The sequence below is a fragment of the Paroedura picta genome, chromosome 4 (assembly GCF_049243985.1).
Source record: "Paroedura picta isolate Pp20150507F chromosome 4, Ppicta_v3.0, whole genome shotgun sequence".
NCBI classification, from domain to species: Eukaryota; Metazoa; Chordata; class Lepidosauria; order Squamata; family Gekkonidae; genus Paroedura; species Paroedura picta.
Genome location: NC_135372.1, coordinates 2,272,850 through 2,285,309, shown reverse-complemented (window position 1 = coordinate 2,285,309; position 12,460 = coordinate 2,272,850). Strand labels below are relative to the sequence as shown.

The window sequence follows — 12,460 nt, the reverse complement described above, 5'->3', positions numbered from 1 at the left end:
TCAGAAAGGGGCAGGAAGCCCCTGGGAGGACGCCCCCCCCCCTCCCAACGCCCCTTCGAAGTCGGGCTCCTTCCCTCCGCGTCTCTCTTCAGGGCACGACCCCCACCTCCCCCCCCCCGGCCGGCGCTGCAGGGTCCCGAGTTCGGGCCACGAGCCCAGCGCCGCCCTGCCGTCCACACGACGCTCCAGCCCCCCCCCCCCCGGGTCCCGACGGGCTGCCTCCGAGGCCTGGGCCGCCCGGGGCGCTGGAGCGCAGCAAGAGTGGCCGCCGTCGCCTGGGGACCCCGGGGGGCCAGAGTCGCGGACGCCCCTGCGGGAGGACCGTCCCGTCCCCTCGGCGGGCTCGCCAGCGCAGCGCAACGCAGGGCACCCGGGCGGGCGTTGCAGCGGAGGTCAGCGCCAGGCCGGGGAGTCCCCCTCGGAGCCTCCCCTCCCTCCCTCCCTGCGGCGGCCTGCGCCAGGGCACCGAGCGGGGCGGAGCGAGTCCCCCGCGGGGTGGGGTCGCCGCCCATCGCCGCCGCCTCGGGCCTGCCTGCGCGCCGCCGCCCCCAAACAAAGGAGGGGCCCGAGGGGCCGGCCGGCCGCAGACGCCAAGGCCGCCCGCCCGCCCGCCCGCCAGCCGCACGGGGAGCCGGCCTCGCCGGGCCTGCCGCCGCCCCCTCCAGCGCCCCGTCCAGCGCCCGCGCCAGCGCCGCGGAGACAAAGGGCGCCCCGCCAGCCATGCCCGGCCGCCGCGCCGGGGCGCTCCTCGTGGCCGCCCTGCTGGGCAGCGTATGCGGCGGCGGCGGCGGAGGCAGCCTCGCCCGGTGAGCAGCGTTGGCGGCGCGGGCAGGTGCCGGTCCGGGGCGGGCGCGGGGGCCGGCCGGGGCGCTGCGGAGCGCGTGCAGAGCGCCCCGGGTTCGCGCACGTGCCGGGGAGGGGGGGCTGGACGGAGGCGCGCGACCCTTTGGCCGGGGCGACCCGCCGGTGCCTTGCTCGGGCCAACGCGCCTTTGCATGCCTGCGCTGCCACGGAAAGGGCCGGGGGAGAGCTCAGGAGCCCGAGGGGCACGGGCGGACGCGAGGCCGTCGGGAGCCGCCGAAAGACGTTTGGAAAGCCCCCCGCCGGGAACCGGTGGGCCCATGTGCGGCCCTGGCAGCTGGAGGAGCGACGGGGAACCCCACCCGCCCCTCCCGCAAAGGGGAGTGGAGTGGGGAGTGGGGGTACCACACTTTAAATCTGTTGCGTTTGACCCAAACGAAGACTTTCCCCAGGTGCCTCTGTCAAGTTACATCTGCATTCGAATTGCAAGTGTGCCGGGGAAGAAAAGAAGCCGGGGGCATCACTTTCCTTGCATCCCTGGTCATCTTTCCGCTAAGGATGTTGTGGTGCAGAAGTTCCGCAGGTGGAAAGAAAGTCATGCTGGAGAGAATGGCATGCAGAGGGCTGCCAGGGGATGGGGACTGGAGGTCACCTCACAAGAGGGGTTTGCCAGCTTCTTGTAGCGGCAGGTCCCAGTTTGAATTAGGACTCCTACACTGGAGGCCTTCCCCGGGTACGGCATTATTATTTTCTCCGTGGATGAAGGAGGCACTCAGGACAGGTTCCCCCCAGCCACCAAAAACAGCCCAGGGTAGACAGTGGGAATGTTGCTTCCTCCTTGGCCCACACTGCAGTCCTGGTTTGATTCGGGCTCTGCTGTCTGTTGACTTGCAAGTGGTCTCTGGGAAGGAAGAAGAAGGAGGCTGAGATTCCTGCTCGGTCAGAACAGCTTTATCAGGGCTGTGACTAGCACAAGGTCACCCAGCTGGCTGCATGTGGGAGAGGAGCAGGGAATCCAACCCGGCTCGCCAGATTAGAAGTCCGCACTCCTAACCACGACACCAAGCTGGCGCAATATAACTGCATGCCCCCGGGGGTGAGCTGCAGGCTCCAGTGTGTTTTAATCTCTGGGGTGATCTTGAAGAGGCCACTGGCAACTTGGCAGCAGGCTTCATGGTATTTTGGAATCCTGAATGAGTTTGTGTGTGCATTCTCTGCTCGTGCGTGCATGTCCTGCGTGGCAGTTTTAAAGCATGCAGGAAAGGGTAGCGGGAGAATGGACAGTCCATTTTGTGGAGAGCTGCTCTGTTTTGAAATGAATATTACAAGGTGTCTTTGGTGCCTCTGAGATTTGGGCGGTGCAAATGTTTCCCCCACCCTGCACATGACTCTCCCAGGATCCTTGTCCTGGACCCTTTGACAGAGGATTGGTACCATCTGGCTTCTGGCCTATGCTTGCCACACGCATAGTGTGCTGGATTTTTTGGACTTAGCATCAGCCAAGTGTGAGGGGCTGGGCCTTCAGGGGATTTTTGGTACCAGATCCAGCTTTCACTAGCTGGCTTTCCTGGTTCACGGGTCTCCACTCTCCTTCAAGCCGGCTGTGTTCTTCCTCTGGCTTGTTTGTGGCTGGAACAGGTGATGTTACTGAGCTAAGACAGGGTTCTGTGTAAGGCCTTCTGGTTTCTGTGTTGCTTGCTAGAATTGGTTTCAGGTACAGCTTGACTGTGCTGGTGATGGGAGGGAGATGCACATGCTCAAGGGGTGTTCCAGGTCGTTTAAGTGGGGCTGAGCTCTCCTTTGAAGTTAGAGCCCCACTTAGCACACCAGCATGAAATCTTCGCTTCCAGCTTGCACTTGGGCAGCAGGCAACCAGGGAGTCTGCAGCAGCATTGAGTAATTAAAATGTGGGTCAGGCTGCCAGTTGGACAGATGGAGAGCCCTGAGCATAGATGGCGTTAAGAGGGTGTTGGGTTCATTCAGAGAGGAGACCCCCATCTATGGCAACAAGTTAATGAAAACACTGCATGCCAGTGTGGCGAGGCAGCATCCAAGGAAAGCCATGGCGTCTGTGCCCTAGCGCCACTGGCTGATGTTGGGCCACTGGACTGGTACTGTTGGGCTTTTTAAATGTTCTTTGGTTCTGTCTTTTCATCACTTCCTGAGAACTGGCCCAGAAAAGATGACCAAGGGTGCAGATTAGAGAATATAACATTTCCTGGTGGCGCTTTTAGCCTGGTAGCTTAGAAACAACATGTCTTTTTTGTACTCTCCCTGTTGTCTTTTGCATGCTTATTTTTATCTTGAGCCAGAGCAGCATTTCTCCTCATTCTGCTCTCCTTTGTGCCATCACCCCAACAACAGTCTTACAAGGGCAGGTTAGACCGAGAGACTGCGGCTGGCCCAAGGTCCCTCTGCAGGCAGGCTTCCGTGGCCGGAGCAGGCCTCTCAGCTCAGTTGCTCCAATGCTTGGAGGCACTGCATAGGCAGGAGAGTCTGGCTTGGGAGGCTAGAACTTTTGCAGAGTTGCAGCAGGTCAGGATCCTGGCTGCGAAAGAAACACGGGGCTTGGTGTTTTACAGCATATGAGCCTAAGAAGCTCTAAAACGGCACAACCACCCCGTCTCCCAAAATGCCAGTTGAGCTACTTCTGGGCTTAGTCAGGATTCAGGCTTACAGGCGTAAGTGTGCAAGTGTGTGGAGTGGAAAGCTGGGTGAGCAGATGGTGGGTGAAGTCTTGCACAATGTCCGAATAAACTACCTGAGGAATCAAAGCCACTCTTTGGTGCCCTCCCACGGCACAGTGCTTTGCCAAGGATAGCTCAGCAATGCGGGCAGTGGTGTTCACAGTTCCGTGCCAGCCCAACCAGAGACGTTTCCTCCAAGGGCATTACTAGGTGTGCCCTCCAGATGGGACGATGTCCACTTACTACACCTTTGGAAGGGGCTTGTAAACTTAATGTCGACCAGATTGGCAGCAGAGGCGCATGGCATACCACATGTTGGTCCGGGGATGTTTCTGTCCAGCTGTTGTCTTCTGTCGTGACTGAAGCCCTGTTTGGGGGAGAGGCCACGTGGCAGGCCCCTGCATTACTCCTGATTTTGTGCTTTCTGCCACTTTGCCGCAGGCATTCTCAAACCTGGTTTCTGGAAAGCTCCATTGGATGCTGTGTGTCTGGGGAGGAGAAAGTTTTTGCCAGTCTTGCTCCTGTCAGTATTCTTTTCCTTGTCTTCATGGCCAACATCTCCTTCTCCAAAACCAGAGAGAATTTTTCTAGCTTTGGGAAAAAAGAAAAGAATTTTAAAGATTGCTGTAGCAACACGACAATCTGTTGTCAGGATCTGATAATTCCCAGTGTTCGTGTCGTTAAGAAGTCTCTAGCCCTTTTCATTGTGGAGTTATAAGCAGAAAGCTGCAGGCTACCTTATAAATGTGCAAAGAAAAGGCCTAGAAATGTACTTAAAAAAACAAAGCTGGAAATTATCAGATCCTGGCAATAGATCATTATAATGTTACAACCATATAGCAATCTGAAATTCCTGTTTTTTTTAAGTGCCCTGGGGCACTGAGACAAGGCAAGGATGGGAAAATATTCTGAGTGGATGCTCTGTTGGCACTGGAAATGTGGCTGCCTCATCTGTAGGTGGAAGCGGCCCCACACTTTTCCTTTATTTCTGGCTAATTAGGTTGCATTACAGACTTACGGAAAGCTGGACATGAATATATGAAAATCTTCTCTGCGGTTGGTTGTATTCTGCGGTGAATGCTTACCACTCAACTGGCTTCCAAACTCTTTTTCGGTCTAGGGGCTACTTGGTTGCAGCACCTTCTGTTTTCCGGGCGGGCGTGGAGGAGGCGATCAGCGTGACAATCTTCAAGCAGGTCAAGGAGACGACAGTCCAGGTGCAGCTTGTGGTCAAAGGAGAGACGGTGGCCCGCTCGCACGGCACAGTGCTGGGTAGGCTTGATTGGTGTTTGGGCCAAGGGTGGTGGTCGGGAAGCAGGAGGGAGGGCCAAGGGAGAGGGCAGGGTTCACCAAGGGATCAGACCATCGAAGCAGGGCCTGGTCAAAAATATTGGCACTCTGTATTTTTATCCTGAGTGCTCCAACTTCGGGAGGGCAATTCCATGGTCCAAATGCCAACGTCCTCGTGGTGGGAGCCTGACACCACTGAGGATCAAGCGTTGGTACCCCTGTGTATAAACAAATGAGATTTCCAAACAGTAGTTTGCACAGTCTCGCCAATTTGGTATCCATTCTAAAACCATTCTGATCAAACTTTAGGGTGAACAACCCCAAGCTGTTATATGATAAAAGCACTGGCAAGGAGGCACCCAGGTGTCGCTGTGTGTGAAAAAAGTAGATGGGGAGGGCAAAGAACCTGTTCCGTGAAACATAGATAGAGTAGAAATACAATGGATATGGCAATGAGAAGATCGTTAAGCCACACATATTAAATAAATAGATGAATAGAATTTTTAAACAAAAAGAAATAAAGATAATTCAAAGAGCTGTAAGGGTATTGTGGTTCAGTCACTGTACACAACAAATAATATTACAAGCCATTTTGAATTGGGTAGTTGCTGGTCTGCAAATACTCAAAAAATGAATTTAAAAGAGAAGGGAGTTTCCCTCGCCCCCCCTCAGGAGATGCCAAGGAGCACGGCATCGCAGCAGGCTTGATGGTCAGCACTTTCAGAGAACAGATTTTTAAGTGATATTTTCAAATAACACAATGCTTTCAGAGCATTGCTCTTATAGTTTTATGTAGGAAAGTAACCTATGGAGCTTTAATGAAATAAAAATGGGGTTGTTAGCCATGATTTCTGTTTTATTATTGCCTGATAAGAAAGCTAGAAGTAGAAATAGATGAGTCACAGTGAATATCTATTTAGGTTACTTAACTATTATTATTATTATCACTGGCCGTCTTCAAGCAGCAGCTGAACAGAAACTTATGCTGGATGCTTGAGGCTGATCCTGCACTGAGCAGGGGATGGGACTAGATGGCCTTGATGGGTCCTTCCCACTCTAGGATTCTAGGGCTGCCTAAGGAGGTGGGGAACTCCCCCTCCCTGGCGGTCTTCAAGCAGTGGCTGGACAGATCCTTCTCCTGGATGCTTGAGGCTGATCATCACCTTCCATCATCTTCGGGACCTCTTTAAGGACTGGAGATGTCCCGGAGGACTGGAAGAGAGCAAACGTTATTCCTGTCTTCAAAAAGGGAGGAAGGATGACCCGGGAAACTACAGACCAGTGGGTCTGACCTCTGTTGTGGGGAAGATAATGGAGCAGATATTAAAGGGAGCGATCTGCAAACATCTGGAGGACAATTTGGTGATCCAAGAAAGTCAGCATGGATTTGTCTCCAACAGGTCCTGCCAGACCAACCTGGTTTCCTTTTTTGACCAAGTAACAGGTTTGTTGGATCGTGGAAATTCGATTGGTGTCATTTACTTGGATTTTAGTAAAGCTTTTGACAAGGTTCCCCATGATGTTCTGATGGATAAGTTGAAGGACTGCAATCTGGATTTTCAGATAGTTAAGTGGATAGGGAATTGGTTAGAGAACCGCACTCAAAGAGTGGTGTTTCATCAGACTGGAGAGAGGTGAGTAGCGGGGTACCTCAGGGCTTGGTGCTCGGCCCGGTACTTTTTAACATATTTATTAATGATCTAGATGAGGGGGTGGAGGGACTACTCATCAAGTTTGCAGATGACACCAAATTGGAAGGACTGGCAAATACTCCAAAGATAGAGACAGAGTTCAACGAGATCTGAACACAATGGAAAAATGGGCAAATGAGAACAAGGTGCAATTTAATAAAGATAAGTGTAAAGTTCTGCATCTGGGTCAGAAAAATGAAAAGCATGCCTACTGGATGGGGGATACACTTCTAGGTAACACTGTGTGTGAACGAGACCTTGGGGTACTTGTGGATTGTAAACTAAACATGAGCAGGCAGTGTGATGCAGCGGTAAAAAAGGCGAGTGCCATTTTGGATTGTATCAACAGGGGCATCACATCAAAATCACAAGATGTCATAGTCCCATTGTATACGGCACTGGTCAGACCACACCTGGAGTACTGTGTGCAGTTCTGGAGGCCTCACTTCAAGAAGGACGTAGATAAAATTGAAAGGGTACAGAGGAGAGCGACGAAGATGATCTGGGGCCAAGGGGACCAAGCCCTATGAAGATAGGTTGAGGGACTTGGGACTTGGGAATGTTCAGCTTGGAGAAAAGGAGGTTGAGAGGGGACATGATAGCCCTCTTTAAGTATTTGAAAGGTTGTCACTTGGAGGAGGGCAGGATGCTGTTGGCTGCAGAGGAGAGGACACGCAGTAATGGGTTTAAACTTCAAGTACAACGATATAGGCTAGATATCAGGAAAAAAATTTTCACAGTCAGAGTAGTTCAGCAGTGGAATAGGCTGCCTAAGGAGGTGGTGAGCTCCCCCTCACTGGCAGTCTTCAAGCAAAGGTTGGATGCACAGTTTTCTTGGATGCTTTAGGATGCTTAGGGCTGATCCTGCGTAGAGCAGGGGGTTGGACCAGATGGCCTGTATGGCCCCTTCCCACTCTAGGATTCTATGGGTCTAGTTCAGCAGTGGAAGGGGCTGCCTGAGGAGGTGGAAAGCTCCCCCCCATTGGCCGTCTTCAAGCAGCAGCTGGACAGATCCTTCTCCTGGATGCTTGAGGCTGATCCTGCACTGAGCAGGGGGTTGGACCAGATGGCCTGTGTGGCCCCTTCCCACTCTAGGATTCTAGGAGTCTAGTTCAGCAGTGGAATGGGCTTCCTCAGGAGGTGGAGAGCTCCCCCTCACTGGAGGTCTTCAAGCAGTAGCTGGACAGATCCTTCTCCTGGATGCTGGAGGCTGATCCTGGATTGAACAGGGGGTGGAACTAGATGGCCTTTGTGGCCCCTTCTCTCAGATTCTATGGGTCTAGTTTAGCCATGGGATGGGCTGCCTAAGGAAGTGGGGAGCTCCCCCTCACTGGCCGTCTTCAAGCAGCGGCTGGACAGATCCTTCTCCTGGATGCTTGAGGCTGATTCTGCACTGAGTGGGACCAGATGGCCTGCGTGGCCTCTTCCCACTCTATGATTCTATGATTCTAGGTTTTAGTTGGAAGAGCCTACTAAATAAACTCAGAAAAGGGAGCTGTCAAAATGACTGTGTGCAACCAGAAAATAGTCTAATAGTTAGAAAAAATGGACTAGAACTATTAAAGAAGTAAGCGAGATAAAATTCCTTTTGGAGAATAATAAGGTAGCAAGAAAACGTACCAAAATGAAATGGAGATGCCAAAGAGTCTGCTGTTTAAATTTTGTAGACGCCGGTTTATAAAAATTAAGAAAAGTTCTAGATGCAAAATATTGAAAAGACAAGAAGAGAGCAGAATGGCAGCTGGAGCCATGGGTGGGATTTTACCAGGCCTTCCAGCATGTCCTTCCTCAGGCCGTGGGAAACGCCCGTCTGTTTTCAATTCATTTTCTGAGTATTTACTCATTTCAGAATTGCTTGTAGAATTGTAATATTGAAAATGTTTGTTTCCTTCATGCCTTGGTATTCATGGTGTAATCTTTTTGCCTTGCTTTCTGGAATGTGTTGATGCGTCAGTGTCATGCTCTCACACGTTATTTGCGATGTACGCACATGCACTTATGGCTCTTCAGATTATTCTTATTCTTTCTTGTTTGTTTGTTTATAATTTGTGTTTGTGTGACCACCGCTCTGAGCGGTCTGGCTCACAGCAGTATACAAGCATGTAAAATACAGACTCCAGTCCACAACAATAAAACAACACTGTCAATAGTATAAAACAATCTTCCCATGAAATATCTCTAAAACTCTACAATATTACAGTGGCGGAATAAGTAGCACCTTACCTCTTTTCCCACACAGGGAACCGCTGGGTCGGGCTAGAATCTCAAGGAACGGAAGTCTATCAGAGGGGGTTGATCACATGAAAAATTGGATTGATATGTTTATGTAATATATGCAGTTTAAATGTCTTCCGATCACCATTATAAATTGTATATTACTTCTCTCTGTTTTACTGAGTATGTTCTTTGCCCTTCATATCTGTGTTGTTGTTTTGTGTTTTTTACACAAAGTGACATTTGGGTGTTTCCTGCCAGTTTCTTCACTGTGTGATCCTTTTGATTGTGTATGTGATAAAGGCAACCCCCCCCCCCAAAAACAAAACAGTGGTCCATGTGACCCCATAGATTTCACATTGAGGAGCTAGTGGATCATGGGATCAGTGAAGTTAAGAAAGCGCTGAATGCCCAGCTCCTGTGTCAAGTGACTGCTCAGTGGCTTGTTTAGGAGGGCACAGCATGCTTTTCTGGACTGTTGGCGAATCCAGAAACTCTCCCATCTCCCGGGAACAAAACATTGATGAAGTGAAATTGCCTGTGAGAATCTCAACATAGAACCGCTTCAGAGGGGAATGGCATTTGACTGCAGTAGAACAGCTAGTTTCCAGCCTAGGAGCACCTTAGAGATGATGGGTGTACATTTGGCTAATCCAGACTGAAAAGTATTAAATCAGCTGGATATTTAATAGTTTGTTTATTCACTTGCTATTTTTCCAGCTGCCAAAATGGCTGAGCCCAAAGAATTCTGAAAATATTCAAATGTGCAGCTTGGAGTGAACTCTGCAGCATTTAAAGAGATCTAGGATCCAGGGCCCTTTAAATGCTTCGGACTCAGCTTCACTCAAAGCTAGGACTTTCTGGCTTGGTATATACCCAGAGATCCCGGAACCTGAAAAAGACCAGGTTGTGTGTGTGTGTGTGTGGGGGGGGGGGCTTTTTTGTTTTGTTTTGAGAGCACAAGCTTTTGAGAAGTAAAAGCCCCCTTGGTCAGATCCAGATCTGATGAAGGGAACTTTAACTATCAAAGGTTTATACCTTGAAATTCTTTTTGGTCTCTAAGTTGCTCCTGGACTGGAATCTCACTGCAATCCACATTTCAATGCAGTGGAAATCAATGCAATCCACATTTAAAAGTGAGTGAATTGTGACAGCTCTCAAAACTATCGGCAGGTCAAATCTGGAAGTTCTTTCTGCCCCTCCCCAGCTGCAGTGGAAGTTTTCCCGTTCAAAATGACTCCTGCAGTTTTCTAGTCTAAATGTTATGTTCTGGCTCCTTTCCTTGAGAGGTGACGAGAAGGAAGGTGTGGCACATTCTTTTGCACATGAACACAGTGCAGTGCTTGCACCACTGCTGTGTCCACCTGAACAGCCTCTCTCTCTGGCCGGAGAGCTCTCTCTCTGCCTTTATGCTCCTGGAAGCAGGGCCTGCCTGTCCTCTTTTGTCCTTTGGGCAGCCTTGGAGTGTGGCGGCTTCAACAGGTGCTCCCAGCCATGAAGCTTCATTTGGTTGGACAGCTTGTGGGTGCATCGTGTGTGGTAGTGACTTGTTCGTGAACTGCTGTTTGGGCCAAACCAGCTTTATGGTGGAACCCAGGATTGTGGCCCCTTTTTGCTGAGGGTTGCTGTAGCCATGTAATTGTTCCTGGAAGAACAAGCGGGTCCAGATTTTTGTTCTGGTTTTCTGCACTCTTTCACACAAACTTTATTTTCCTGGCATGGGGTAGAAAAGTAACCGAATCTCTCGATTTTTCTTCTTTGTGTCTTGTAGGTAAAGGGACCATTGCCCTTAAGGTGAGTGAAACGGGTGTGAATTATGGGACGGTGAGGGGAGAGCCATGGGTTTGGATGAGGAGGCAGTGGGGCTGGGCGGGCAGAATCAAAGTCCACTCGCTGGTGCAGATTTCGCACAAGTTTCCATAGGAGAGGGGCCGTGAGAGGGTTCCTCCTCCTTCTCCTCTGCTGCCTTTCTCCACGGACAAGACTCTGCAAGTGGGTAGGAAATGGTCCCAAACAAAAAGGAGAAAATATCCCGACCCAGGTCAAGAATTGTAAGACACTTAATCAATTCTATGGACCAGAAGGCCCAATACAATTCTTGGAGGCCTCTTCTGTTTCTAAAGCAGGCCCTGGTCCAGTGTCCAGGGAGTGTCCTAGAGGAGCCAGCCTATGTATGTTAAGGAGCCAACTGTATATTTCACACAGCTGTTCTTGTAGTTTATGTATGCTGCTTTATTTATTTATGACTGACCAAAGGCAGAGATGCCGAAACGCGTCCAGCGGGTGGGAGTGGGGAATATCTCAACTGAATGGGTCACTGCAAATATTGCTGGTCCCCAGTTTGTTCTGCCCCAGGCAGCACAGGAATTTCAGGGTACTCCAGTGTGTGCAAAGTAGCAAGGAGAAAGCCCCACCACCACCTGCTGTGTGAGGACTGAGCATGCTCCTAGTGGCATGTCATCAGCATGACTGAAAGAGATGGAAGACAGAGGAGGTCAGTGGAGAACCAGTCCCACCTGTCAGCCCCGGGCAGCACAGAGTGATGCCAGAACGGTGCCAGATGCACTGGTGACCAGGCTGGTGGAGATGAGGAGAAACTGTATGTCTCAAAAATTCTTACATCCATCATAAGAATTTGTTTCTACTGCAGTAATACAGGCTTATGTTTCAACTGGAGGTCAATATTAAGCTGAGCAAGAAGAAAAGTATCTTGCCTTGAATCTATCTTTAATCTTTCAGAATCACCATCAAACACCACCAGGACTAGTATCCTAGGTACGAACTAGTTTCGTTGGTCTTCCTCAGTTGTATATTAATTGCAAACGACCAAGATAAATTCAGACCGAGCTCATAGTTTCTTGAGTAACAGAAAATATGCTGTTTGAAGAGGGTGACCAGCCCTCCTGTTCTGGTCATTCTCCTGTACTTTTGCTAGCTGTTCTGACAGACTGCAGGGCAACAGGTAGAGCTGTCTGGGGGGAGACGCCAAGTGTGTTGTGCTGGCTGAACGAAGGCCTGTTGTGCAGCTAGCTGTGAGGCTGGAGCAAGGGAGTTGGCTGCCCAGGGCTGCTGGAGGCACACTGGTTATGTGGGAGGCTGGAGGGATTTTATATTTCCAGCCCTTGTGATGCCCCTCTCACGGCCAGTGCCACCGCTGGTGCTGGAGATTAGGCGGACTGTCTCCCACTTGCACCAGCCGACCTTCAGACAGTGCTGTTAAGGGGGCCCAGATGGACTGAGAACCTTCCCAAGACTGCACCTCCTAGAATCATAGAAGCAGAGTAGGAAGGGACTGTGAGGGTCATCTAGTCCAACCCCCTGCAGAATGCAAGAACTTCACAACCACTCTGCTGTGTCTCTTTCTGGGGCCCACTTCGTGCTGCAGATGTGCCCCTGATCTGGCGTATTCCTGGCACTCTTCTTTCCCTTGCTTTGTACCCCAGGTGCCCACAGGGCTCCGGGGCCAAGCCCAGCTGAAAGTCTGGGGCAATCGGCACTTGACAGAAGAAGGCTACATCTTCCACAACTACACGACGGTGACCATCGATAGCAAAGGCGCCTCGGTGTTCATCCAGACAGACAAGCCGGTATACAGGCCCAAGCAGAAAGGTCAGGAGCGCAAGGCAGGACCCGAGCTTCAGCAAGGCCTGATCCGTTGCGCAGAGCCTGCTCTAACCTCCCTTGATTCTCCTCTTCCTCCTCTTTTCACTGCAGTGCTCATCAACCTCTTCACCATCGGCCCCAACTTGCGGCCCATCAACGAGCGGGTAAGGGTGG

At 51.1% G+C, this 12,460-nt stretch overlaps 1 protein-coding gene across 2 annotated transcripts in view; it reads left to right on the top strand.

Annotated features, from left to right (window-relative positions):
- Positions 1-585: 585 nt before the first annotated feature.
- CPAMD8 (C3 and PZP like alpha-2-macroglobulin domain containing 8) overlaps positions 586-12,460 on the top strand; it is a 51,781-nt gene continuing 39,906 nt past the window's right edge. For both annotated transcript variants that reach the window (XM_077331506.1, XM_077331505.1), the window contains exons 1-5: positions 586-806; positions 4,609-4,760; positions 10,455-10,477; positions 12,127-12,292; positions 12,398-12,450. In XM_077331506.1, the coding sequence (XP_077187621.1) occupies positions 721-806; positions 4,609-4,760; positions 10,455-10,477; positions 12,127-12,292; positions 12,398-12,450 (480 nt within the window). In that variant the 5' untranslated portion in view covers positions 586-720. The remainder of the gene's footprint in view (positions 807-4,608; positions 4,761-10,454; positions 10,478-12,126; positions 12,293-12,397; positions 12,451-12,460) is intronic.